The sequence below is a fragment of the Pseudorca crassidens genome, chromosome 8 (assembly GCF_039906515.1).
Source record: "Pseudorca crassidens isolate mPseCra1 chromosome 8, mPseCra1.hap1, whole genome shotgun sequence".
In the NCBI taxonomy this organism is placed as follows: Eukaryota; Metazoa; Chordata; class Mammalia; order Artiodactyla; family Delphinidae; genus Pseudorca; species Pseudorca crassidens.
Window position 1 is genome coordinate 79,325,874 of NC_090303.1, and position 26,974 is coordinate 79,352,847.

The following is a 26,974-nucleotide window of genomic DNA, read 5'->3' on the forward strand; positions in this document are numbered from 1 at the left end:
TTGGAATCCTCTGTGTTTCTAATACCTGGATATTTATTTCCTTGCTCAGGTTTGGAAAGTTTTCAGCCATAGTTTCCTCAAATACATTTTCAATCCCCTTCTCTCTTCTCCATTCTGGGACCCCCTATAATGCAAGTATTGGTGGGCTTAATATTATCCCAGAGTTCTCTTATTTTTATTTTTTAAAATTTGTTTTTCTTTTTGCTGCTCTGATTGGGTGATTTCCATTATTCTATCTTCCAGATCACTTACTCATTCTTCTGTATCATTCAGTGTGCTATTCATACCTTCTTGTGTGTTTTTTTTTTTTTTTTTTAATTTCAGGTATTGAATTCATTTCTGATTGGGTCTATTTTTTAACTTGTTAAAATTTTCACTGTGTATATCTATTCTTTTCCCTAATTTAGTTAACATTTTTATTACCAATATTTTGAATTCTTTATCTGGCAAATTGTTTGTTTCAATTGCAAATTGTTGAGGTTTTCTCTTGCTCTTTCAATTGAGAGCAATCCCTCTACCTTCTCGTTTTGGTGAACTTTCTCTGCCTCTATGAATTTAGGTGAAACAGTTACCTATTGTGGTCCTGAAGGAGTATTCTTATGTGGGAGAGTCCCCATATAGACTGTGTCCAATGCCTTTGGTAGGAGAGCTGGATTTGATGAGGATGCAAGTCATATCTTTCCTCAGGGTGTTCTGGCAGCTATGACCTTGGTAGGGGGTGGGGCTGGAGATGGAGGGGCTAGAGCCAGGTGTGAGGCAGGACCTCCCCTCTGCTCAGTGGCCAGCAACACCCTATTGGGGGGAGTGGTCTGATCCCAAGTTGCTGGAGCAGACTCCCTGAGGGTCAGGCCTGAGCTGGCTCTATTCCATTTAAGTATGTGTTTATCCCTCTCCCTGCACTGGGGACCCTTGCCCCAGAGTGGGTAGTGCTGAAGCAAATGGGGCCCTTGGGGGCTCTCTGCTCCTGTCTGCCTCAGACAGAAGTCCAAGCTTTCTCTGCCATGCTGCCTGCGCAGGCACCCACAATAGTTTCCCTCGCTCTGCTCAGACACAGCCTCAGGTGCAAATCCCTCTGTCCCTAACAGCTGATCCCTCTCCCCAGCCTCTGCCACCCTCGCCCTGTGGTGGAGCAACACTGCAGGGCGGGGGGGACCCACAAGGACTCTGAGCATGTATGGGGGTGATGAGCTGTGGTAGAGTGGCTGCCATAGAGATCTGCGCTGCTTTTGATGGGCTGCTTAAGCAAGTGCCAACAATGGCTGCCACCCCCTCACCCAGGCTCTGCCCCAGTGCCTGGTAGTCTCCGTGTCCCACAGTTGAGTCTTCTCCCCAGTCACGGCTGCCCAAGATCCCATGTCTTGGGAAACCTGGCAGCTGCTAGAGCAGCCCTCTCTTCACCCTGCCTTGGGGGGCAAGCCAGTGTGCTCGTGCTGCCCACAAGCTGAGTCCAGTGTTCCCAGAGCCCTCCTGTTAGCCCTCCTGTTCCCAGAGCCTCCAACCAACCAAGGGGGTTCGTGTCCCCTGTTTAGGACCCTGGGACTGGGGTGTCTAATCTGTGGCTCTCACTGCTCATTCCTCAGGGCAGGCGTCCAGCCGTGTATTCTCCCTTTTCCTCTAAGTTCCCTTCCAGGCACACAAGTCCCAACCTGATCGTTTTTCTTCCCTTCCTACCTGATTATATGTGTATCTTTCTTACAGCCTTGGTTGTATAGGAGTCCTTCTGCCAGTTTCCAGTTAGTGTTCAGTGAGAACTGTTCAACCTGTAGGTGTATTTCTGATGTATTTATCAAACACATGTGAGTTCCACATTCTCTTACTCCTCCATCTTGATTGATCTCCTGTGACGTACAGTTCTATGTATTTAGGCAAATACATACATTCATACATCCAATACCCAGTATCACACAGAAAAATTCCTTCACCTTGAAAGATTCCTGTACACCCCTTTTCAGCCAACCACTTCCCCCCTGGGTCAATCCATGGCAAACACTCATCTGTTTTCTGTTTCTATAATGTTGCCTTTTTTAGAACAAATCATACATTATGTAGTCTTTTGGGTCTGACTTCCTTCACTTGCATTTAAGTTTCATCTACGTTGTTTCATGAATTGGTAGTTCATTTCTTTTTACTGCTGAATAGTATTCCACTCCATAGATGTACCACAATTTATCCATTACTCTGTTGAAGGACATGTTACTGCTTCCAGTTTTTTGCGATTATGAATAAAGCTGTTACAAACATTCACATGCAGGTTTTGTGTGGACATGAACTGTATAAACCCTTGGGTAAATACCTAGGAGGGCAGCTGCTGGGCTATATGGTAAGTCTAAGTTTAACTTTATAAGAAACTGGCAAGTTGTATTCCACAGTGGCTGTACAACTTTTCATTTCCACCAGCAAAGATTAAGTTTGTTGATTTGAATCCTTGTCACCTTTTGTTACTGTCAGTTTTCTTGTGTTATATCCATTTAGTGTATCTTCTTGTGCTATACATCTATTTTAAAGGCTGTGTTACTCATCTTTCAAATACCGCACAAAATTTTAATTAAAAAACTTCACTAAACTAAGATCCCCAGATACAAGAGTTATATCATTTTAGACTACAAAGCTCAGTAATGCCTTTTTCTTCAAATTAAAATGTTGTTACTGTTTCTAAGTATAAAAGTAGGTAAATATATAGAAAACATTACCAGTAGCTCTACCCTCCAGCGATGACCACCATTCTCTTCTAATTTTCTTCTAATTGCACACATGTGGTCAGATTATAACACATCTAAAGACCCAAAGTGTAAACCAAGAAGGAGTCTGATATGTCTGAGGAACAGAAAGAAAGCCAAACATGAAGGAAGAATGATAGTAAGCAAGGAGTGTGTAATAGGAGATGAATTTGGAGAGAGATCAGTTCAGGCAGAGCAGAGTTCTTCAATGTTGGTGTGTGTCCAAATTATAAGGCGGCCTTGTTAGAACAGACTGCAGCACCCCACCCCCAAGTTTCTGTGCCAACAGATGGAGAGTTGGGTCTGAGGACTTGCATTTCTAACAATTTTCCAGGTGTTGCTGATGCTGCTTGTCCAGGGTCCCACTTTGACAACCCTTCTTGGCCATACGACACTATGATGAGGGGTCTGATTCTTTGTTCCAAATAACTGAGAAGATAATGGAAGATTTTAAGAACAGAATGATGTGATTCTGTTTTGAATTTTAAATAGGTCATAGTGGCTGAGGTGTGAACGCTGGATCAGAAGGAACGAGATGACAAATGAGGAAGCAGTAAGCTGACTACTACTAGTGAGAAATAATGATGTCTTGAATTACGGTCAAGGAAATGTTAAAGTGTGAACATACTCAGTATAAATTTAAGAAAAAGCTGACAAAACTTGCAAACAGATTGGGTATTAGAGTCAAAGAAGAAGAAAAAAAGGGCATGCTGAGGTCACTTGCTTGACAATGGCCCCTATGGAAGACTTGATGGGGTTGCTAATCAAAAGTTCTTATTTCAAAAATATTTAGTGTGAGATATCTGTTAATACACAATTAGAAATACCAAGTAGGCAAGTTGGATATACAAATCTGAAGCTCCAGAAAACTAATTTAAAAATTGGAAGTTATTAACCCAAAAAAACATTTATAATCATGGAACCTACTGAGGTCATTAGCATAGATCTATGCATCTCAAGCAGGGGTGCTCCCAGGGGACACTTGGCAATGTCTGGAGACATTTCTTACCATCTTTACTTAAGAGGGGACGAGACTAGTGGCATATATTGACTGGTCAGGAATGCTACCAAATATCATAAAATGCACAGGAGTGCTCCTAACAACGAAGAATTATCCTACTCAGAACATCAATAGTGCTGAGGTTGAGAGACTCATATACAGATAGAAAAATTGTCTTTCATGTATCACAGGAACAGGGGAGCATGAGGTCTTTCTCAGATATACAACTGATTGGAAAATATACCACTCATGTACATAATTTAAAAATTGGTTTTATATATATAGATATCTATATCTATCTAGAGAGCTGAAAAATAAATTAAAAATACCTTAAATTACGTTATAGCTTTAGACTTAAAATGGCTGCTATTACACAGTGAAAAATAGTTACAATAAGGAAACAAGGTGAAATGAATGTAACAATAATTTAAATGAGAAACCCTGATTCACAAATCCATAAGACCACGTGCAGTCTCCAGGGTTCTGCTCTTAGATTATGCCACCTGTATACCTTTGTTGAATGAATAAATGCACAAATATATAAGCACATGAATGAACGAGCATTATGGGTTAGCTCTCTTAGGTATTAAGAAATACATATAACAGGGAAACAGAAGAGGAAATCTAGCATATGAATGCAGACTCACAATTTCTGGAGTGTGGGTATCGATTCACAAATCCCTAGAAATGAAAAAAACTTCAAAGGTGAAAAGGATACAGAAAAGGAGGAAGAGTTGAAAGGAATAGAAATCCCAACTTTAGGGGGAAAAAAATCCAACATACACACGAATCCTAGCATCCTTCGACACCTAGCATCACACCAGCTATCCACCATTACCAGAAATTTTCAAGTAAAATTTCTTAAGGCTTTATTTTCTGGAAAATATATATGAAAGCAGTGCTCAGGTCTGGGTAAAATAGATCCACATTACAGAAGATAACTTTATAGTCTACTCACTGGAACACATCTACCTCGTTAACAAAACTGCAGATAATCTTTCACAGAGAGGTGTTAAGATCACACATCTACCGTAACGTCAGAAGAAGCTGAGAGATACTGGATTAGAGGATAAATATATTATAGGTATGAGGAGGTGACTATAGGAAAAAAACAATTCTATGCTAAAAGGTGTGTGGCGAAGACCTTCTCACAGGGAAAATGAGAGAGGTACAAGAGATAAATACACTTAAGAGATATTCTGTAATCAATCTAATCACAACGAACATAAAGAGCAGATGACTTCAAATATAAAGAGGATGCTTGTAACCCACGGACAGAAATGTTTGAATTAGGGTTACCTTTCACCAAGAAGGACAAGGTGGCCTATACCATTCACTCACTGGCCAGTGGAGTACATGTGACAAGAATGACTCAGTCAGTGACTATGACCTTATGTGTTCCCCTTAAACACCCAAGGCCTATCACAATACTTTCTCCATTACAGCAATTACGTTTAGTAAATCAGAGCTGTAAGCTGGGCTCGTGGGAAATTACAAATAAATTATTAATGTACGAACAGAAGGTTTACACACTGCATACTGGTCCACCTTAACTCTAAATCAAGAGAAGTTAAAATTGTGCTCTCTGGGAAACATGGAGCTGACCATAACTCACCCTTCCCAGTTCTTTATCTTCAAGGGCCAGGACCCCAGTGCTTTCCGTGAAGAGTTTTACTTTGACCACAGGCCGTGGATGAGTAGTGGTAAAATCTCCTTGGGTTCCCCACCTGCAATGAAGTAACAAAGATTCTCTTTGAAACGCAGCATTAATTGTGTTTTCCATGTAGATGTGTTTCCTTAGAAGGCAGATTAAGCAATGGAGAATCTTTCATGGCTCAGAGATTTTTATCTTTGCTTCTGTTTCTGACAGATGGCACAGTCAAGAAAGAAAATAACAATAAGCTTTACAGCTTGTAATAATTTTTCAGCTGTTCTAAAAATTAGCACATTAGAGTACAAAACACAGTGTGCCGTAAGAATTTAGGTTAAGGTAAAGCATTAAAGAATATATATATGTAACTGAATCACTGTGCTGTACACCTAAAACTGACACAACACTGTAAATCAACTATACTTCAATTTTAAAAGAAAGGTAGAGCATTATAGATATAGCTATTGGAACCTATTTTATTAATTCAAACACAAATTACAACACAATTTTTATGGATGGCTGGGGAAAACTGTTAACGGTTGGAGTGTGTAAGAGGTCGTTTCTCAGAAATTATTTTTGCATGCTGAAGATTTCACACCATCTCTTCTTACAGAGTCTTCACTAGATATTTTATTTATATTTTTAAACGTGGAGGTAATCATCTCATCCCTTACTTTACATGATTTTTTAAAGCTCCTGTCAAAAGGAAAGAAACAAGCACCATAAAGATAGGAGTGTTTTGCCATTAATTTCCCAGTACACTCTGCTAAGAAGGAAGTCAGTCTGTCGATATCTGGCTTTTCAAATCATAACAAAATAACATGTTCCCTTGGCTTATCTTTTAATTAATAGCATCTCATCTTTACCACATACCAACTCATTCTAGTCTATTTGCAAACTCAGATAGCACACACCTGATACTAAAAAATCTTATCAATGTTTCTCATAATTCTGAGATCAGACGTGATATTCAGCACAGCATAAAGAAAACACCACTGAGAAAAACAGACATAACAGGAAGAAAAAGAGAGGCTTAATGAGATAAGATTCCTGTTAAAAATAAATAACCAAATAAAAATACCAATTTCTTATTTTAAAAAAAACAGTTTAACAGGACAGTGCCACATTCATGGCACTGTCTAAACTTTATTTTATAAACCTTATTCAGAAAGCTGAAATACAGAAAACTGACATAAGTATACCAAAAACTAAATAATCATGATGTCTTCTCCGATCACAGCAGTTTTAATTTTTAACATTGTGATACATGTACAGTAAAAGCAGAGGCCATTTCAATGACTGAAGAAACCTGCCTCAAGATGCAGTTTGTTCTTTTGAAATTAAAGTCATACTTCAGAGGGAAGGGAGAGATTCATTCAGGATGGAAAGCAACTTAATTTCTATTTTAGATTTCTAGAAACTGATTAGCAAAGAATCTTTTTGCCATTTCATAGAATTAAGATGGTCTGAGATAAAGTAGAGCTAAAATAGGAATAAAAATAAAAATAGATTCAGAACCAAAATAAGGAAGGAGAGAACAATTCTTAATTTAGAGTGTGGAATCTTAAGCCTTGAATACAGTCAGCCGATCTGGATAACAACTCCGGAGTTGACGCCCATGACATACCCTTCTCTTTATTGAGTAACATGTGGTTAAATTTGGAAAACTAACTTTTGGAGACATTTTCTTATAACTGAAATCAATGATTTTTAGTAGTCATGTAGACACAGCCTAATAGTTTTCCACAGAATTTGCTGATCTTTTAAATTAAATTCTCTTCATAAAAATTCTTTGGTGTATTAAATCAATGATATTTTGTCTCCTCTAATGTCAAAAATCCTTTGAAACTATTATTACAGTTTTAGATGATTATTTGAAATTCCTAATCTACTCCAATATGCAGTTCTCCAAAGAGAAAAATATTGACTGACCCTATTAACCATCACTGAGGGACTTGGTGAGTTTTGTCTTTTACCCTCATCCTCCTGTAATTTTACCTGAAGGAAGGGAAATGTGTTACCAATTCCACTTTGTTGGATACAATAAGACAAATAACAACGCACATGTAAAGAGCTGTGCTCACCCATGATCGCACGAACTTCCGGAAAACTGCCTACTAACTCAGATCCTTGACAAACAAGCATCTTCAACAACCGTTCTTCAATCTTTATTCACTGTGGTACGTCTCTCATTTACTCATTAAAACCATTTTATTGTGAACATCTTATATAAATTGCCTAAAAGTGAAATACAATGTAAATAATAATAAAAAGAAAATCGATATTCCCACAGCTCAGGTTAAGATGGAAAATGTACCAGGACATTAGAAGAGCTCTGTTCAGGTCTGCAGTGGTCACATCTTCCTCTCACCCCTACTCCACACTACCACCAAAGTAGCTAGGATTTTGGATTTTATGTTAATAATTCCCTAGAATTTCTTCTTCTTCTTTTTTTTTTTTTTTGCTGTACGCGGGCCTCTCACTGTGTGGCCTCTCCCGTTGCAGAGCACAGGCTCCGGACGCGCAGGCTCAGCGGCCATGGCTCACAGGCCCAGCCGCTCCGTGGCATGTGGTATCTTCCCGGACTGGGGCACAAACCCGCGTCCCCTGCTTTCTTCTTAAAGGGAATATTTTCAGCATTTTACCTCTGAGTGTATCCTTCTTCGTCTCTTGTAATAGTCTGTATTTTAAAGTCTATTTTGTCTGATGTGAGAATTGCTACTCCAGCTTTCTTCTGATTTCCATTTGCATGGAATATCTTTTCCATCCCCTCATTTTCAGTCTGTATGTGTCCCTAGGTCTGAAATGGGTCTCTTGTAGACAGCATATATACAGGTCTTGTCTTCATATCCATTCAGCCAGTCTAGCTCTTTTGGTTGGAGCATTTAATCCATTTACATTTAAGGTAATTCTTGATATGTATGTTCCTATTACCATTTTCTGAATTGTTTTGGGTTTGTTTGTGGAGGTCTTTTCCTTCTCTTTTGTTTCCTGCCTAGAGAAATTCCTTTAGCATTTGTTGTAAAGCTGGTTTGGTGGTGCTGAATTCTCTTAACTTTTGCTTGTCTGTAAAGGTTTTAATTTCTCTGTCAAATCTGAATGAGATCCTTGCTGGGTAGAGTGATCTTGGTTGCAGGTTTTTCCCTTTCATCACTTTAAATATGTCCTGCCACTCCCTTCTGGCTTGCAGAGTTTCTGCGGAAAGATCAGCTGTTAACCTTACGGGGATTCCCCTGTATGTTATTTGTTGCTTTTCCCTTGCTGCTTTTAATACATTTTCTTTGTGCTTAATTTTTGAAAGTTTGATTAATATGTGTCTTGGTGTGTTTCCCCTTGTATTTTCCCTGTAGGGGACTCTCTGCACTTTCTGGACTTGACTATTTCCTTTCCCATATTAGGGAAGTTTTTAACTATAATCTCTTCAAATATTTTCTCAGTCCCTTTCTTTTTCTCTTGTTCTTCTGGGACCGCTATAATTCGAATGTTGATGCATTTTTATGTTGTCCCAGAGGTCTCTGAGACTGTCCTCAATTCTTTTCATTCTTTTTTGTTAATCTTGCTCTGCGGTAGTTATTTCCACTCTTTTATCTTCTGCCTCAGTTATTCTGCTATTGATTCCTTGTAGAGAATTTTTAATTTCATTTTTTGTGCTGTTCATCACTGTTCGTTTGCTCTTTAGTTCTTCTAGGTCCCTGTTAAACATTTCTTGTACTTTCTCCATTTTATTTCCAAGATTTTGGATCATCTTTGGATTTTGGATCATACCATTACTCTGAATTCTTTTTCAGGTAGACTGCCTATTTCCTCTTCATTTGGTTGGGCTGGTGGGTTTTTACCTCGTTCCTTCATCTGCTGCATATTTCTCTGTCTTCTCATTTTGCTTCACTTACTGTGTTTGGGGTCTCCTTTTCACAGGCTGCAGGTTCATAGTTCCCATTGTTTTTGGTGTCTGCCCCCAGTGGGTAAGTTTGGTTCAGTGGCTGGTGGAGGCTTCCTGGTGCCTGTGCTCTGGTGGGCAGGGCTGCGTCTAGTGGTATGTTTTGGGGTGTCTGTGATCTTAGTATTATTTTAGGCAGCCTCTCTGCTAATGGGTGGGGTGGTGTTCCTGTCCTGCTAGTTGTTTGGCATGGGGCATCCAGCTCTGGAGCTTGCTGGCCATTGGATGGAGCTGCGTCTTAGCGTTGAGATGGAGATCTCTGGGAGAGCTCTCGCCGCCTGATATTATGTGGGACCGGGAGGTCTCTGGTGGACCAGTGTCCTGAACTCAGCTCTTCCTCCTCAGAGGCTCAGGCCTGACACAAGGCCGGAGCACCAAGACCCTGTTAGCCACACAGCTCAGAACAAAAGGGAAAAAAACGAAAAGAAAAAATAATAAAAGAATAAAATAGAATAAAAGTATTAAAAATAATAAAAGAAGAGAGCAAGCAAACCAACAAACAAATCCACCAATGATAACAAGCGCTAAAAACTATACTAAGATGAACATAAAAATCAGAAACAAGTCAGTCACAGACAGCAATCCCCAGGTCTACAGTTGCTCCCAAAGTCCACCTCCTCAATTTGAGATGATTTGTTGTCTATTCGGGTATTCCACAGATGCAGGGTACATCAAGTTGACTGTGGAGATTTAATCTGCTGCTCCTGAGGCTGCTGAGAGAAATTTCCCTTTCTCTTCTGTGTTCGCACAGCTCCAGGGGCTCAGCTTTGGTTTTGGCCCTGCCTCTGTGTGTAGGTCGCCTGAGTGCATCAGTTCTTCGCTCAGACAGGAGGGGTTTAAAGGAGCAGCTGATTCGGGGGCTCTGGCTCACTCAGGTCAGGGGAGGGAGGAGTACGGTAGTTATAATTGGAATGTGGGGAGAGCCTGCAGCGGCAGAGGCTGGCATGACGTTCCAACAGCCTGAGGCACGCCATGCGTTCTCTCGGGGAAAATGTCCCTGGATCACGGGACCCTGGCAGTGGCGGGCTGCACAGGCTACGGGGGGGGGGGGGGGGGGGGCAGTGTGTGTGTGGATAATGACCTGTGCTTGCACACAGGCTTCTTGGTGGCTTCATCAGCAGCGTCAGCGTTCCATGCCCGTCTCTGGGGTCCAAGCTGATAGCCGCGGCTCGCGCGCCCATCTCTGGAACTCATTTAGGCGGTGTTCTGCCTTCTGTGGGCAGACAGGGAAGGAATCCTCTCTTCTCACGTACCCTGAAACAATGGTCTCTTGCCTCTTAGGCAGCTCCAGACTTTTTCCCAGACTCCCTCCCAGCTAGCTGTGGTGTATTAGCCCCCTTCAGGCTGTGTTCACGCAGCCAACCCCAGTCCTCTCCCTGTGCTCCGACCGAAGCCCGAGCCTCAGCTCCCAGCCCCTGCCCGCCCCGGCGGGTGAGCAGACAAGCCTCTCAGGCTGGTGAGTGCCGGTCGGCCCTGATTCTCTGTGCGGGAATCTCCCTGCTTTGCCCTCCGCACCCCTGTGTTTGCGCTCTCCTCCGCGGCTCCGAAGCTTCCCCCGCGCCGCCACCCGCAGTCTCCGCCCGTGGAAGGGGCTTCCTAGTGTGTGGAAACTTTTCCTCCTTCACAGCTTCTCCCAGAGGTACAGGTCCCATCCCTATTCTTTTGTCTCTGTTTATTCTTTCTTCTTTTGCCCTACCCAGGTACGTGGGGAGTTTCTTGCCTTTTGGGAAGTCTGAGGTCTTCTGCCAGCGTTCAGTACGTGTTCTGTGGGAGCTGTTCCACATATAGATGTATTTTTGATATATCTGTGGGGATAAATGTGATCTCCACATCTTACTCCTCCACCAAGTTGAAGGTCCCTCCTCTACTGTGCTATTTAAATCTATTTTATCCTTGATGATTTTTGGTATCCCTTATATAGCAAGGTGTAAGTATTGAGGTCTCCCACCAAAACTGAAATTTTTGTCAATTTCCCTTTGTATTTTTGTCAACTTTTGGTGTCCTTTTTGGTGATGTAAAGTGTTCAATAGTAACCAAGCCCTTTAAGTATGAACAGTTTATTTTTTCACGATCCCAAGGTCATGATTACTTTTCAACCATCAGACTTTCGTAAAATTAGAGAACTAACACTATGCCAGGAATGGTGATAAGGTACAGACAAGCTTAGAGAAGTCAGACAAGGAATCTAATCAATATATTCCAAGTAGAGACAGTAATTTATTAGAAAACAAAGAGTTAAAATTTATGAGAAATCATTAGTAATCTATGACTTGGAAGGGAATCCAGGGTATCCATTCTCAAAACCAGTATGCCAATGAAGGCGGGAAATAGATGAATATCAAGAGGCCTGACGGGCGATCCACAAGAGTACATTTACCTACTAACCAGGTCCAGGAACTCTGTATGTGGAGTATGGATTGCTAATGGCCAACTCCTGTGAAATGAGGACAGCTTAAACAACATGCTTTCAGGCAGGGAGAAGCTGAGGCACAAGGATACTGGCAGATCCTAACTAACAGCTAGAGACATTTGACAAAAATGTGCAATTTTAAAGGGTGCATGAATATAAATATGGTGACACTTAACAGTCCTTATATATTCCAACATTCTAGGATACAAGCAAACTGGCATCACCTTGATAATTTCTCCTCTGAAAAATAAGTTAAAAAGATATGTACAGTTAAAACATGCTTATGAATTCTGTAACGAATGAATTAAAAACCAAAGTCTCCCTCCCCCTCCACCAAAAAAGTCAGGGAAGAAAGGAAAAAGACAATAGGCCTATCTTCAATATTCACCATGATATTTCCTTGTTTTCTACTTAATTGGCATGTTTAAACACTTTCAGGAATTAATACTAGTTATCATCTTACTATTTTCTCTGTATTATGTGATGAAAGAATACACTACCCTTGCTGTCAATTTGCTTTGTTTCAAAATGCATTGCCTTTTTGTACATCTATGAATGTATTATTTATGAGGATTAAGACTTCCAATGCAAATCTTCCAATCAATAAAATATCTACAAAGCACCTGCAGGTCTTCGTGGCTATGAAAACAGGGTAGTTCGTATACAACTGAAATAACTGACATTATTTATGTATTTGCTAATAAATAAAGTATGCTGGAAATTTGTATCAGGATCCAAAATATATGTTCAATTTATTCATCCAGTAAGACTATTTCTAGGAATTTATCCTAACAAAATAATGTGTAATAAAAAAGTATAAGCAGGAACATATTCCCTATAGCATTAGGTATAATAGCAAAAGCAAGCAACTTAAATGTCTAATATTAGGGGAAGGGTTATGTAAATTATATGGCGCACAATGGAATATTTTGCTGCTACCTATGACAGCTATGAAGGTGATGTACAACCATGCATGATGTATTAAAAAAAGAGAAAAAAAGAGGGGACACAAAACTGAATCAGGGCCTTTTATTCATTCAAAAAAAATTGATGAGTACCTTGTGTGTGCCAGACATATTCTAGTGTCAGCAACCAAAGTCTAGCCTCTTGAAACATATTCTAACAGAAGATTATAGACAATAAACATTTTTATTATTCTATTCTGTAACGTATCTCTCTCCACCCTTGCCCTGCATTCTTAACAGCTAGATACCTCCCATGGCCTCAGAGAAGTTAGAGAACCAGATTTATATTGTGATCGGAAAGAATTCTCAGAAGTTAATAGCATATTTGTTTTAAAGTATGTTGAAAACCATGAGCAGTACAACAGTTATGTCAAAAACCATTCAAATCCCTTAACTCAAAATTCTTACGCATTGTGACCACATAATGCACCATGATTACAGAAGCTAAGAACTTAAAAGCAGTCTCAGTCTATATTCCTCATTATAACCAGCAGTAACGAGTTAAAGATATATGTAACTCAAAAAATTATTTCATCCATCATCTTATCTCTTCATTGTTTTATCTAGCCAACTATGTGACTGGTATTGGGAAAGGCAGTGGGCATTCAAAAAAAATCAAGACAACAGATCCTGTACTAAGTAAACTCATAGTAGTAGGGGAGACAGACATATAAACTCAAATATAAACAATAAACTAAATCATACAGAACTGAACAGGGCTCTAAATTACTTTTGAGGTCTAGCACTTTCTCTTTATTAGTCATCTGCATTTCTGACTTGCCTTTTTATTATGACGGTCCATTTCTCTCTTAGCAGGCTTTCTATCAATTGGTGATTTTTAAAAACTCTTTGTAAGATAGACATTAACTGTTTCCATACATGTGGCAAATATTGTCACACTTGGTTATTTTCTATTTAACTCATATATGACTTTGAAACTGGGATTCACATATATACACTACTATATACAAAACACATAATAAGGACCTACTGTATAGCACAGGGAACACTACTCAGTACTCTGTAATGGCCTATATGGGAAAAGAATCTAAAAAAGAGTGGCTCTACATATATATGTATAACTTATTCACTTTGCTGTACACCTGAAACTAACACAACATTGTAAATCAACTATACTCCAATAAAAATTTTTAAAAAATAAAAAATAAGTTTAAAAAATGTATAGTTTAAAAGTATTAGGTAGCTAATTCTATCAATTTGATTTATAGTCTCTGATGTTGACATCCGACGTTAAAAGTTTCTTCTTAACCAAAGATGAATATTAACCTATATTTATTTCACACATTTCCACTGTTTAAATCATCAAGTTGTCTGAAATTTAGTAGTGATATTAAATTTCAGTTTCACTTTTCCTTTTATCCCAATTTCATTTGGTTTAAAAGTCAAATGCATTTACTATTATATAAACTTGAGGTTGGTTTTGAATTTTCTGTCCTAAGTATCTATCTCCTGAGCTGTGCTATTCTGTTTTAATTATTACAGCTTCATAAGATATCTGTTAGAACAAAAAAAAGACATTTTCAAATTATATTTCTATTCAAGAAAAAGGGAGGTCTCCATGAACTAAAATCTGTTCTGATATTTCTTGGTGAAGACTTTTTTTTCTTCTTCTATGTAGGTCTCACGCATTCCTTGTTGAACTCATTTCATAGTACAGTTGACCCTTGAACAATATGGGGGTTAATCCCCATATAAGTTATAGTTGACCTCTGTATCCGCAACTCCTCTCCATCTGCAGATTCAACTGACCACTTATTGTGCAGTACTGTAGGATTTACTGTTGAAAAATATCCACATGTAAGTGGACCTATGCAGTTCACACCCATGTTGTTCAAGGGTCAATTGTATTATTTTGCAATTCTACGGAATCTATTTCCTTTATACTGTCTGACTATACTGTCTATGTCCTTTATACTGTCTGACTATTGCTGTTATATTGGAAATTTACAAACCCTTATTTCCAATCTAGTGACTGCTTTTTAAAATAAAGTCTTCACCAAATTATCTTTAATTCTACTACACAAGTTGAGTTATTAAAATGATCAAAACTCAGTGACATAATTCAAATACATCACTAATTTTATAATAAAAACATTAAATAAGGATCCAACTACAGAGGTAGAGATCAGTCTTTAAAGAATCACATATAATTCTTAAGATCTTCCATGCTGCAATTACTTAACCAAACAATCCAACTATAAATAAGTTATCATTTTCATAATTTAGGCATTTTAAGATTAAAATGATGCAACATTCATCCAACAATCTTTGCCTAAATAAAAGTTTCGGTTGATAAACATCCAAACATCAGATATTTGGTAGCACTGACTTAGATACTCTCTTGGAAAGTAGAAAACACTTCCAAGTTTTCTGCAATTGATTTCAAATAGGTCTGAGGTCTCTTTCTGCTGTCCTACAGGGAATTTGCCCAAGAAACTAGATTTGGATTCGCCCAATTCATGATGAACAGTCAGGACTGTCTTGAGTTATTTTCAATTACTCATATTTGGTGACAAGGTAGTTGGACATTCTTCACAAGCTCCAAGGACCAAGAAGGAATAAGATGCTTGAGAATGGGATGCAGTGAGTTCATGAGGAAGGCCTGATGGTATGTTGTACCCACAAGAGTTTCAAAGAGTTATCATCCACAGACATGTGCCTTCTTGGGGACTGGATGCCAGGGAAGTTTGCCTGGTTGACTGAGGGCAAACAGCTGTGTCTCTGCTTGTGCAGCTGTCTTTATGCAGCTGAGCTCTAGCATGCTTTACTTACATAAAGAAAACCTATACCCCTTGCCTGAATCTGTTGGTATATTTCTGTCAGCCATTGTCCCACTCATCATGGCCATGAGTATTCTAAAATCACTCTGAAATAGATGTGTGTGTAAAATAGGTACATTAATAGGACGTATAAAATATACCAAGCAGATACAAGACCTCACTATTACAAATACACAGGACTATATTTTTAATTGAATTATTTTAAATGGGGATTAATTTAAAAAGCATTACAAATAGCCTGATTATTAATTACATGAATATAAATTAAATAAGAAAACACTGAAAGCATTTTAAAAATTGTTAAGCACTGTATAAATCCTTTAAAATACAGCATTTGATTAATATGAGCAAGTAATAAGACAGTTTCATGGAAAGCTCTTTTTAAACAGAAGACATTTTTGGAATAACAGATCTTCAAATTTAAAAAGTTCAACATTTCTAAGTCATTTCCCAGGGCCCAAGTGTTTCAGAGTTTTATCCAAAACTGATGGACTTAAGCCAAAGATTAATGGAAGAATGGTGAAGATAACTACATTTTCATGGGAATTTGGATGACTGGTGATGTCATTTACCCATCAAAACTATGGTCAAAACTATGAGAGGGACTTATTTCAAAAATTTAACTGCTTGCAATAGGCTGCTGGAAACTCAGGTCTGGACTTTTGCTAAAACGCTGCAAATGAAGATACGGATTTGAGAATTATTAACATAGAGATGGTAGAAGCTATGACAATGAATGAGCTTGTGAAAGGTGCCCATTAAAACTCAATGATAATGGGGACCTGTATCTTACAAGTCTAGGTCCATATATGTATCCATATGCTTGTGTGTGTACCTAAGTGCATACTTATTTCTAACAATTTAAATTGTTCCATAACTTGTACTTTAACACTACGTATTCTTTATGCATCAGTACGTGGATTTACACAATTTTTAAGACTTGTAAAGCATTCCCCTTATATGGCTATGTCACCATTTATTCAACCACTCTTCTGTGAATGGATCCTAAGGTTGCTTCCAGTTTTAACTATTACAAGAAATACTACAAAAAAGTCTTTCTATATATTCAATTGTTTTTACAACAATATTAAAAACAAAAGATCAAGGACAGAATTCCAAGACATCTTTTATGTTCTTAAATATTAAAGGTTTCCTAAGTAATTAAAAAGGTTGATTCATAAGAAATTTGTCTGTGTATTACATAACATGTGTCACAAATAGCTATTGTAATTAAAATTCCAGATTTGAAAATAATGCATTGTAATACAAAACCCAAGATTACTGGATAGAATTTCAAACTTTTATTACAAACACACACCCTTCCCCTTCAATTTTAATAGTTAATCTGTAGAGCAGATTTAAATTTCTTCCCTTAAAAATATACTGAGTATATTTTAAAATAATTTTCTATATATTTAATGGAATTAGTTTAAGTTAGGTGATCAATAATGTTTATAAAAGTTGCCTTACTTATTGTCGTAACAGTTGACATACTTTAAACGTATTTGAAATTTCAATTTGAGATATCTAAATTGAAATGCAGAGGTTAATAATATGCCCAAGGCAATACTGTGGTAATGAATAAAATTATGATATAACTTCTTAGGCCATGAGGATAACATTTATTCAACAAAGTACATTTCCATTTAAGACATCATAGAATACTACTGTATCCTTTCAACAAAACCAAAGGAATTATTCTGCATAGCTATCTGTGAAATATAACAACCTTAATGAAATTAATGACAAGTGTCACAACATTGTTCTAAAGAGTTTCATATAAAGATGTGGGGGGGGGGGGGGACAGATTGACTAAAAAAAAAAAAAAAAAAATCCGAACCAGTATCTGAGCCCTTGCCTCAGTGGAGTAACAGTGGTAGTGAGACAGGGCTAAAGAGTGCAGGTCCCAGAGACAGTCTGTGGGCTCAAACACCAACTCTAATGTGCAAAGGGACTCCAGGCAAGCAACTCTGTCATAACTAACATTTCCCGCATAAAACTGTTGAGGTATAAATGAAGACAATTCATATTAATGCTCATAGTGGCACAGCACCTGTCACACAGAAAGTGCATACAGAAGGCTAACTATTACTATTAGGATCCACAGTAGTATTCCTTTAGCTTTACTAAGCAAAGTGATACCTACCTGGAAAAAAACTGATACATTTGAACGTTAAGATTTTAATCTGTTTCATAAAACGGCAACATTAAAATCCAGACAATATCAGAAACTAGAGAGAGATATCAACTAATAGCAAAAGACGACAAAGGAGAAAAAAAGAAACAGGAAGAGAAAGAGATGGGGGAGAAAGAAAGTAGGGGTGAAAAAGAGAAGAACAATGGAGAAAGAGGGTAGAGGGGGGAGAAAAGAAAGGAGGATTAATAAAAGACCTTCTGGAAAGGAGAGAGAGTAGGCTGGATCTTAACCCGTTTTTGCACATTATCTTTAATCTTTCTTCTAAAGACAATGTGCAGTCTCAATGCTGACATGACGCAAATCTTAATAGAAGAAATAAAAAATATCCTTTAAAGTAACTAAGTTTGATCACTCTAAGCTTTGGGAGGAGCTTTCAAAAACACCACACTAAAACCTTTTTATTATGATGAAAAGACAATACAAAGTTATCTGTTTCTTCAACATGACAATGAAGAAATCCTGGGATGGTACCTTGCAGTTTAAGGTAGAACAATATTTGGGGATGACTCAGGATGGGTAATGATCACTTTCAAAATGAAAGAAAAACGCTCTGGGCTTCACCTTCATTCTGGCTCTTACCCTCTACTTGATGATGTCTCTGCTAGCCTTCAAAGAGCTCCATTTTGTTGCTCTCAAGATTGGTAAAGCCTCAAGAATAATAGGATAAAATTCTCCTCTAAAGTCTGCATTTCATTTATGAAGTTATTCAATGCCATTAAACTTCCATATCCAGAGTACAGAAATCATTATATTTGAACCATTTTCTTCTGAACAAGTCTAACAAGCATGTTAGCACAAAATCGGATTTCAGGAACGACAGAAGATATAATCTCTCATACGCATTTTTCTTTTTCTCCCTCAGAGCAAGGTAGTTCAGAGACATTAGCTTGATGCATCTAATTTTAAAGAGAACCATTTGTCACATCTTGCATTACAATTGTACTTGGTCAAGAAAGCACCCAAAAGTAACTTTTTATAAGCTGGAAATCAAGATTTTTAAGAACTTACATTTAGAAAGACAGGCTAAATAATTGATATAGAAGATAAATTAACTTAACTTTAAAGCATAAAGTCCACTATACACATATAAATCCCAAGAAAAGGATTTAAATAATAAAATGCAATGGTGTAAAAATGAGAGCATAAACCACTACAGAAATTTACCAATGTATGTGCATACTGTTCTCATACCCGTAACTTTGAGGCTTATGTGAGAATATCAGTCTGATTTTTTTCCTGTTTTTTTGACATGAAAATAAAAGGTGGATGTGTTATATAAACTGGAATTTAAAAAAAAACTTTCAAATGTCATAGAATTCATGCATTATCCTTTAAAGATAAAAAGAAATTTAAACTATACTGTTTCCAAATACTAGGTTATAATTATCACTAATCAGGTTAGCATACTGTTATTAGTAAGTTGGAGTGTCCATCAGTTACTAGTACAGATGACCCTTGAACAACACAGGGGTTGGGGTGCTGACCCTCTGCGTAGTCGAAAATCCAAGTATAATTTACAGTCAGACCTCCCTATACACACATCTGTGGATTCAGCCAACTCAGATGGCGCAGTACTGTAGTATTTACCAGTGAAAAAAATTCACGTATAAGTGGACCCATGCAGTTCAAAACCCATGTTGTTCAAGGGTCAGCTGGTGCTTGCTTTACCATATCTTCCAATGATTACTCTTTAATTTGATAGAATTTCAAGCAGGGGTTAATGTTCTTTGGGGCTAGACAATATGGGCATGAAAATATTTTGCTTTACATATTTTTTAATGTGAAGGCCTTGGAATTGCTAAAGTAATACAATGTTAGTGCATCCCATTCTTAATGACTTACATTTGAAAGCAAATGCTCCTCAGCTGTTTCTAGCTGCTCCAAAGGTAAAAGACTCTTGGTTGTGTCTTCAAGCAGTAACATCGGGTGGGGGGCAGGGGGGTTGAAAGGGAAACAGCAGACTGAATCATCTACACAGGCTGTTTTCTCCTAGAAAAATCCCTCCTGGGGTCTCCCTGCAGATAAAACTACTTTTTTTTCATTCCTAAATGACTATTTATGTGAAATAAAAAGATGTGCCAAGTGCAGAGTAGTTTGGGAACAACAGGAGAAGTCTCTGAATTATACCAACATCTCAGATTCCAGAGAGGGTCGGAGTCACCTGGGACCATCCTGAAGGGGTTAAGAAGACAGCCAAAAGCAACAAGCACTCAACAAGAGCATGATGTATGGAGCTGAAGCAAGCAGATCTAAAGCATGCAAAACATGGCAGGGCCCAAACCAGCCCCAAGAGCATCAGTAGGGTACTTGTACTCCGGTCCACTGCCCGGAGGACATCACAGGAAGACGCAGGAGGAATCCGGTCAAGGAGCCGGATCTGGTAATTTTCAAAGGACACAGTCACTGCTGGCCCTTGGTGCTTCTAGATCCTATGAGACCTAGCCTGTGTTACTCAGGAAAAGAAATCCCCATTAGCTGGGGACTTCTGATGGCCGGTGACTACTTAATTTTGTGATACTTTAGAACGTAAATGCAACGCAGACACGCTTTTAAAAATTAAGGACATTTAAATTGATTTTTTTGAAAAAAATGTTTGATCCTTATGAGACAACGGGAACTCTGTTAAGGTTTTAAAGGAGTGAAAGTGATTTATGTTTCTCCATAACTTACCTAATTGGCACTTGAGGAAACATTTTAATAACGACACTTTAATTCTTGCCTCATTTGTGCAACCTCTAGAACGATATTTAATAAGCACCTAGTATGTGACCATTGTAGTGATGAATGTTTTAAAATACGAAGATGAAAGAAAACAGACTACGGCATCCAGGGACTTAGCTTGTGGGAAAGGGAGAAGCGTGAAACAAACAAATACTATATAGTACAGATTAAAGGTACATAGTGGCCTCCACATTAAGACCAAAGTCTCCCCCCTACTGCATTATCCTTCTACGTTTATGATTTGTCTCAGCAACAACAGCTAGACCCCTCACTGCAACCACCACTGTGCTCTGTACGTAACAAGCATACATTACATATTCAAGAGAGAAGATGATGATGTGTTAAAAAAAAAAAAAAGTACAAAATCTGTAGTCTAAGAGGACTGGGCTTGAAAAGCTGAGTTAAATCATGTATGTCAAACTTTTTGAGGATACATTCTCCTACCTAGAAAACAGGAATAGTAGTAAGACCTCCCTGACAAGGATTCAGAAGAATAAATGAAATCAGTAAGAAAACACCTATCATAATGTCTTGAAAATTAGAAGGGCATACTAAATAAATGACTATTCTCAATTCACCCGAGCACCCTATTCTCCTGATGTCAGGATAGAGATCCAAGTGAGCAATTCCTGACTGCTTCCTCATACCCGTTTCTCTGAAGGGAGAGCAGCCCTGAGAGTGACCGTACATTCTGTTCTCAGCTGAAAGCAGCAGCAAATACATCAAGCAGGACAGAAGACAGGCCCTGAAACACCACAGGTTTTACCCAGATTAGGTGGGGATGCAGGTTTTGCTGACAGCTCTTTGACTTCTGGGAAGTCCATCAGTGCTGAATCAGCTCCAGAAAACACGGCTGATGCATGTTTTGGCTTTCTGTGCCCCTTGGTCTGTGAGAGTAAGGCACAGTTATTTTCACACAGTCATGGTGCCCAATTTCGAGGCAGGAAGCACTTTGGGGAACGTTGCATCCAAGTCTAAGATATAGATATTTGGAATTCCTAGAATCCTTATTAAATCTTTACAGGTGCCACTTGGAGGAAATTCTGAAACAAAATAAAATGAAAATTCCAGTCCTATAGTACTTTGTAACAGTACAAAGCTGGTGCTCATCTTGGTCAGGCTAAGAACCTGATAGTCCAGGTGGAGCTTTTGTCATCAACATATCAGTGGGAAATCTGGCCTAGAGAAGAATTTCTTAAGATTCAAAACCAGCTGGCAGGTCTCTCCCCCGTTTTGCTTGGCATGTGCAGAGGGAGGCTTGGGATTTTTTTGTTTTCATTTTTTGTTTTTTTCCTTCGTTCATTCTGTCCTTGAGCTACTATGGTTAGCAACAGAGTCTTACCTTCAAATGGTGGAGATATGGTAAAATGTAAAGAATGGCTACAGAGGTGAGCCGACCAGAATGACAGAGTCAAGAAACAGGCCAAATCAAGTAGTAGGGATGTGGTGGTACACACAGAGCAGCGCATGGCCCTGGAAGGAATGGCCAGATGATGCAGATTTGGTGCCACCCAAAAGAGTCAACTACGGATGGGAAAATCAGAAAACGATAAACCAGGAAAAAGGGTACAGGAGAACAGGGCTAAGGTAACCTGAGAAGCATGATTAGAAAATCTGTGGTGGTCTCTACCCAGCTACAGAGCTGGAGTAACTACTTGTGAACGATTAACTCGCTTCCCGCAATGATGCGAGAAGATACCGCTGCTTTACACATGAGCTATCCTTACAAATGGTTCTTTCCCACCAAACTCCACAATATGAAAGCAGTTCCTTTTTATTTTCCCTAGAAAAATCCTACCACTCTGAGACGTACTAAGCAAGCAAGTCTATGTTTATGAACAGAAGCAAAAACTCTGACGTACACTGAGGTTTCTACCATAGAAGATGGGAAAGGGTAAAAGAAAAAATTTAAGATAAGGAAACAAAGACACCAGAATGAAGATTAATATCCTTACCATGGCTCTCAAGGTTGGGCATACCCGGCCCTTAGCTATGCCTCAGGCCTCATGTCAACCATTCTAACCCCAGTCGATGCCCATCCAGAAGGTTCCCGCCATAGGGCAGCTGAACTTGCCTGTTCCTTCATTAGTATAGATTCCTAGTTGTCCCATGATCCTCTGCCATCATCCGATTAACTACTACTTGTCCTTCTGTTGACAGCTCAAGGGTTACATTCTCAGAAAGACTTCCCTAGCCAACTCCATTTGCAGCACTGGACAATCCCCCAAGTAAGTAACATTACTGTGACATATATATTTGCCTAGGATCAGATTCCTTTTCTTCAAAGCAGTTAACTCAGTTTGTAATTATGTGTTCCTGTACATGTAACAGGGTGTCTCCCTGCTTTAGACTTCAAGCACCATTGGCAATAGCTCTTTTTTTTTTAATTTTTATTTACTAGCCATTTCTGATTTTAGTCATCACTTCAAACCCAGTACCTGTGTGGCACTTAGCACAGAGCGACTCAGTAACTGTTTGTTGAATGAATGAATGACACCATATACTTTATTCTAACCAGTCCTCAAAGGACTATGAAGTGATTCACAGCAGTTGAATGACCAAGTTTGGTTGATAGTATATTTTACTGAGCTATACAGTTGTCTCTTGGTATCTGCAGGAGATTGGTTCCAGTATCCCCCTCAGATACCAAATCCATGGACGCTCAAGCCCCTCATATAAAATGTCATAAGTATAGTCGGCCCTGGGTATCTGGCGGGTTCCACATAAGCTGATTCTACCAAATGCGGACCTAGTGCCGCTGGCTGAAGCTGTGGATGTGGAACCCACAGATGTGCAGGGCCAACTTACATGGAAGGAGAACTGAGATCAGGAGCTGAGTTCCTTTAATTACTGCCACATCGGACAACTGCACAAGTTGCATGCACCAGAGCTTTAGATCAGACTTCCATTAATATATACAAAAAATATAGAAAATATTTCATGTTTACAGACACACAGTTCTGTGGATAATGCAACCAACTCAAGGTGGGGGGATGGTGTTAAATAAGAGCAATCATCTGAATCTGAAAGCCACTTTTGTATTTTAAAATATAACATTACATTTAACTAAAATAATATTGCCAGTAATTTTAATATATTTATAGTGGTTCAGAAAGATTCTCAAATAAGTGAATTTCTACGTATCAGAACTGTCACGGCTGATAAACAATACACGTACGCTTTTTAAGTGTTTACCTGAGACTACTGTCCGTTTCTTACCCAATCTCTGTCTTAGCCAACTGTGAAGATGTGGAACTTTCTTTAGGCAAAATTTGTTAATGAGTAACGTGTGTGTTTTACTAATTTATTCAATAAACATTTCATTTAGTTTTTAAGAGCTTAAATTTATTTCAGCTCTTTTTGGTGCTTGAACGAAATGATTTTGTGGTATTTTTCCACTTGTCTTTTTGGGTACACGTTTCTTCTCCTATCATCACTGCACCTGTGCCCTGCTTAAGTAGAGAATTAGTACGGAATATGTCACAAGAATTAAATGCTACCTGACTGCTTAAGTAGTAATCATAATTTTCTCTATGAGGTGAATCTGATAGAGCACTTATTCACTAAAGTCTTCCCCTGAAATAAAAATGAAATACGGAGGCAGAGTCTGTTTGTACATATTATAAAAGCAAATACTAAAGATCAAAAAAGACTTTGTCTCCAATTTCCCTTTGAATACCTCACAAACACTAACTTAACCAATCATATCATATGTCTGCTATGTTTATAACTTAAGAAGAATCACAAAACTGTGGATCATATTCCAATTTAACCCAGTAAAATACATCTGTCACAGTTTCAGTGGAAGTACACAGAGCTTGTGTAAAGCCAGGTTTGGCTTACTCTTAACACTTTTAAAGGGAATAATATGATTTTAGAAGATGAAATACCTGGGTCCTCTGATCACCAAAATCATATGTATTTACAAACCAGGTGGAATTTAGTTGCCTGGTTAGATACTTAATTATTTTGGAACTACAACTTCCTTTTTCTTTATTACCTATATGCATATATTTTTAGCTGCTGCTTTGTTAATCCTTATTTACATATGCAAAAGTTAGAAGTAAACAACGTGGCTGGAAAATTTTTAAGTGGAAACAAGCACAGTTGTGTATCTGGTTAAGTAAAAATATTCTACCTTTGGTACAAAGATGTCTTTTTGCAAAGTACCCATATATGCTTTAAAAAAATTAGAATATTATAATAGCTTTAAAGAAATTTACAATTCCAGCTTAAATTTAAGGGGCATATTCTCCGAGAAATTCCATTTGATTTACAGAGGAGATTTTATTTATATATAACATTTTTGTCACTGCACCAACGTTCTGGATATGCAAGATGGGACGGCAGTGTTGTGTTAGTTGTAATTTGTGAAGATCTGGGCCACAGAAAGTGATTTGTACACTGTCACTCAGCAGACTGTATTTCACTGTGTAGTGGGTGGAAATTAAGGTGACAACTGGCTCCCAGTTGCTCTCAAGTCCATTCAGACTCAGGTTTCTCATGCATGAATACTAGAAGGCTGTCAGTTTTATTTGCATGTCTTATTTTTGTTAAAAGTGTCCTTCTTATGGATGAATTACTCTCACTGATGCTTAATAGAGTCAAGAGAATTTTGTCAATTATGTGAGGTCAAATGCTTCATCAGATAGAGGTCAGTCACTGAGCCGGATACTGGGAACACAAGGCTGAACAAGACCTGGCCTCTGCCTTTAGGGGGCTCACAGTTTTGGGGGAGCAGCATACAGAGGCAATTACAACACAGAGTTCCAGACTATACACAGGTGCTAAGGAAGCTGCCGTAGGGAAATGGGGGACAGGGGTTCAGGACAGCTTCACAGAGCAGAGCACCCTAAACTGAGCCTTCAAGGAAGAAAAGTAAAAGATAGGCAGCTAGGTGCAGAATGAAAGGTAGGCAGGCCATGGGTGAGAACAGACAGTGGCTCTCCCCAGGGATGGTACCTCCCCCTGTTAGGGGCATTTTGAAACGCATATGGGCAGAAGCTATGGAAGCTAACTAACCCGTGATAGAAGGGATAGTTCCACTGATGAAAACTGCTCCCGTAAAAATGCAACAGCGCTCCTGCTTGGAAACACTGTGGCTGGCAAGACGTAAGAGGTGGGGTGGAGTGGTAAGTGGCAGTCAGGTAAATGTAGAGTCTTTCATCCTGAGGGCAAAGGAAAGTTACTAAAAAATGTTGAGGGAAAGGACATAATCAGATTTGCGTTTTAGAAATTGGACTGAAGTAAAGGAAAGAACAGAGGTAGGGAGACCAAATAGAGGCTTCTGAAGTAATGTTAGCAACGGCCCAAACAGAGGTGTTGGCAATGAAGATGTGGGAAGAGAGTGAGATTGGCTGGACATTACGGAAGCAGAATCAATAGGATTTAGTTGTGGGGATCAGAAAGAGAAAGAAATGATGAATGCCCCCATTTCTGCTTTGGCCACCGCTATAATATAAAGGTACCACAAACTGAGATGTTAAACAGAAAGGAGGAGTCTGTTAAAGGTGAAAAAGAATTGTTTCTATTCTGAACATGTTGAATTTCAGAGTCTGCAAGATACCCAGCTGAAGATATCCAGACAAGAGAAGGATATGCTGTCCAGTATTAATCTGCATAACTACAAAGAAGACTCTAGATTGTAGAATTACTTTTAGTAACAGCTTTCTCAACTTGGAAGTTTTTTTCTTTGTATTCTACCACAGGGGTTGGCCCATTATAAAAGTTTCTTTCAGAATGAACAATACTGCACACAATATGAATTCCTCACCTATTAAAGTAAGAGAGAATAAACTGTATCTGTTGCCTATCTAATAAAAGAGAGTGATTATATTCTACTGTGAAATTATTGCTCATCCATGCCATATGGATAAATATTCCTAGATCAAATTAATTATCCTCCTTGTAATGTATCTTACTTTACATAAGTGGTGCTATAAAACTGTGAACAATTTTGATCACTTTATAAGAATCTGCTGTTGGAGTATTACATCTTTTGATTGCTTTTAAGAAAAGGATCATTATAAAACGGACGTACACTTCTTGTCCAGGCCATCACAAGCTACATGATGGAAAGAAAACAAAGCAAAACAACACATGCAGTAGCTAAATAAAGGAATTAGCCTCTTTGCAAGCAGAAAGGGCAGCCCTGTGGAGTCAAAGCAACAAAGCCAGGCTCAGCTTGGTGTAAACAAGCTTCCTCTTTCTAAAGATGCCACCAACTGAGGGAAAACAGCAAAGGTCACTGGCTAGGTTGGGGACCTTCTCTGAAAACCTGAGCCATGGAACATTCACAGATATGCCCAAGAAAATATTAATCATGAAAATTTAATGTAATCACTAATCTGTCTGATGATGAGGGAAACAGGTCCAGCTGTCAGCAGGTCTCATCACAAAAGTGACTAATCATATTAAGTTCATAAACCTGCTCTGAGCCTTCCAGAAATAGTTACTTCTGCAATTTTAATGGGTTGGCAGCAGAAATCGAGACCCTTACTCTAAGCCATTTACCATTCTAGTCCCACTATAAGTAGGATGTGCACTTAAGCAAGGGGCTCAAATAAATACTGAGG

General features: G+C 38.6%; 1 protein-coding gene across 23 annotated transcripts in view; it reads right to left on the bottom strand.

The window, feature by feature from the left end:
• CADPS2 (calcium dependent secretion activator 2) overlaps positions 1 to 26,974 on the bottom strand; it is a 483,200-nt gene that overhangs the window by 255,983 nt on the left and 200,243 nt on the right. For all 23 annotated transcript variants that reach the window (XM_067746860.1, XM_067746861.1, XM_067746863.1 and 20 more), the window contains exon 7: positions 5,333 to 5,444. In XM_067746860.1, the coding sequence (XP_067602961.1) occupies positions 5,333 to 5,444 (112 nt within the window). The remainder of the gene's footprint in view (positions 1 to 5,332; positions 5,445 to 26,974) is intronic.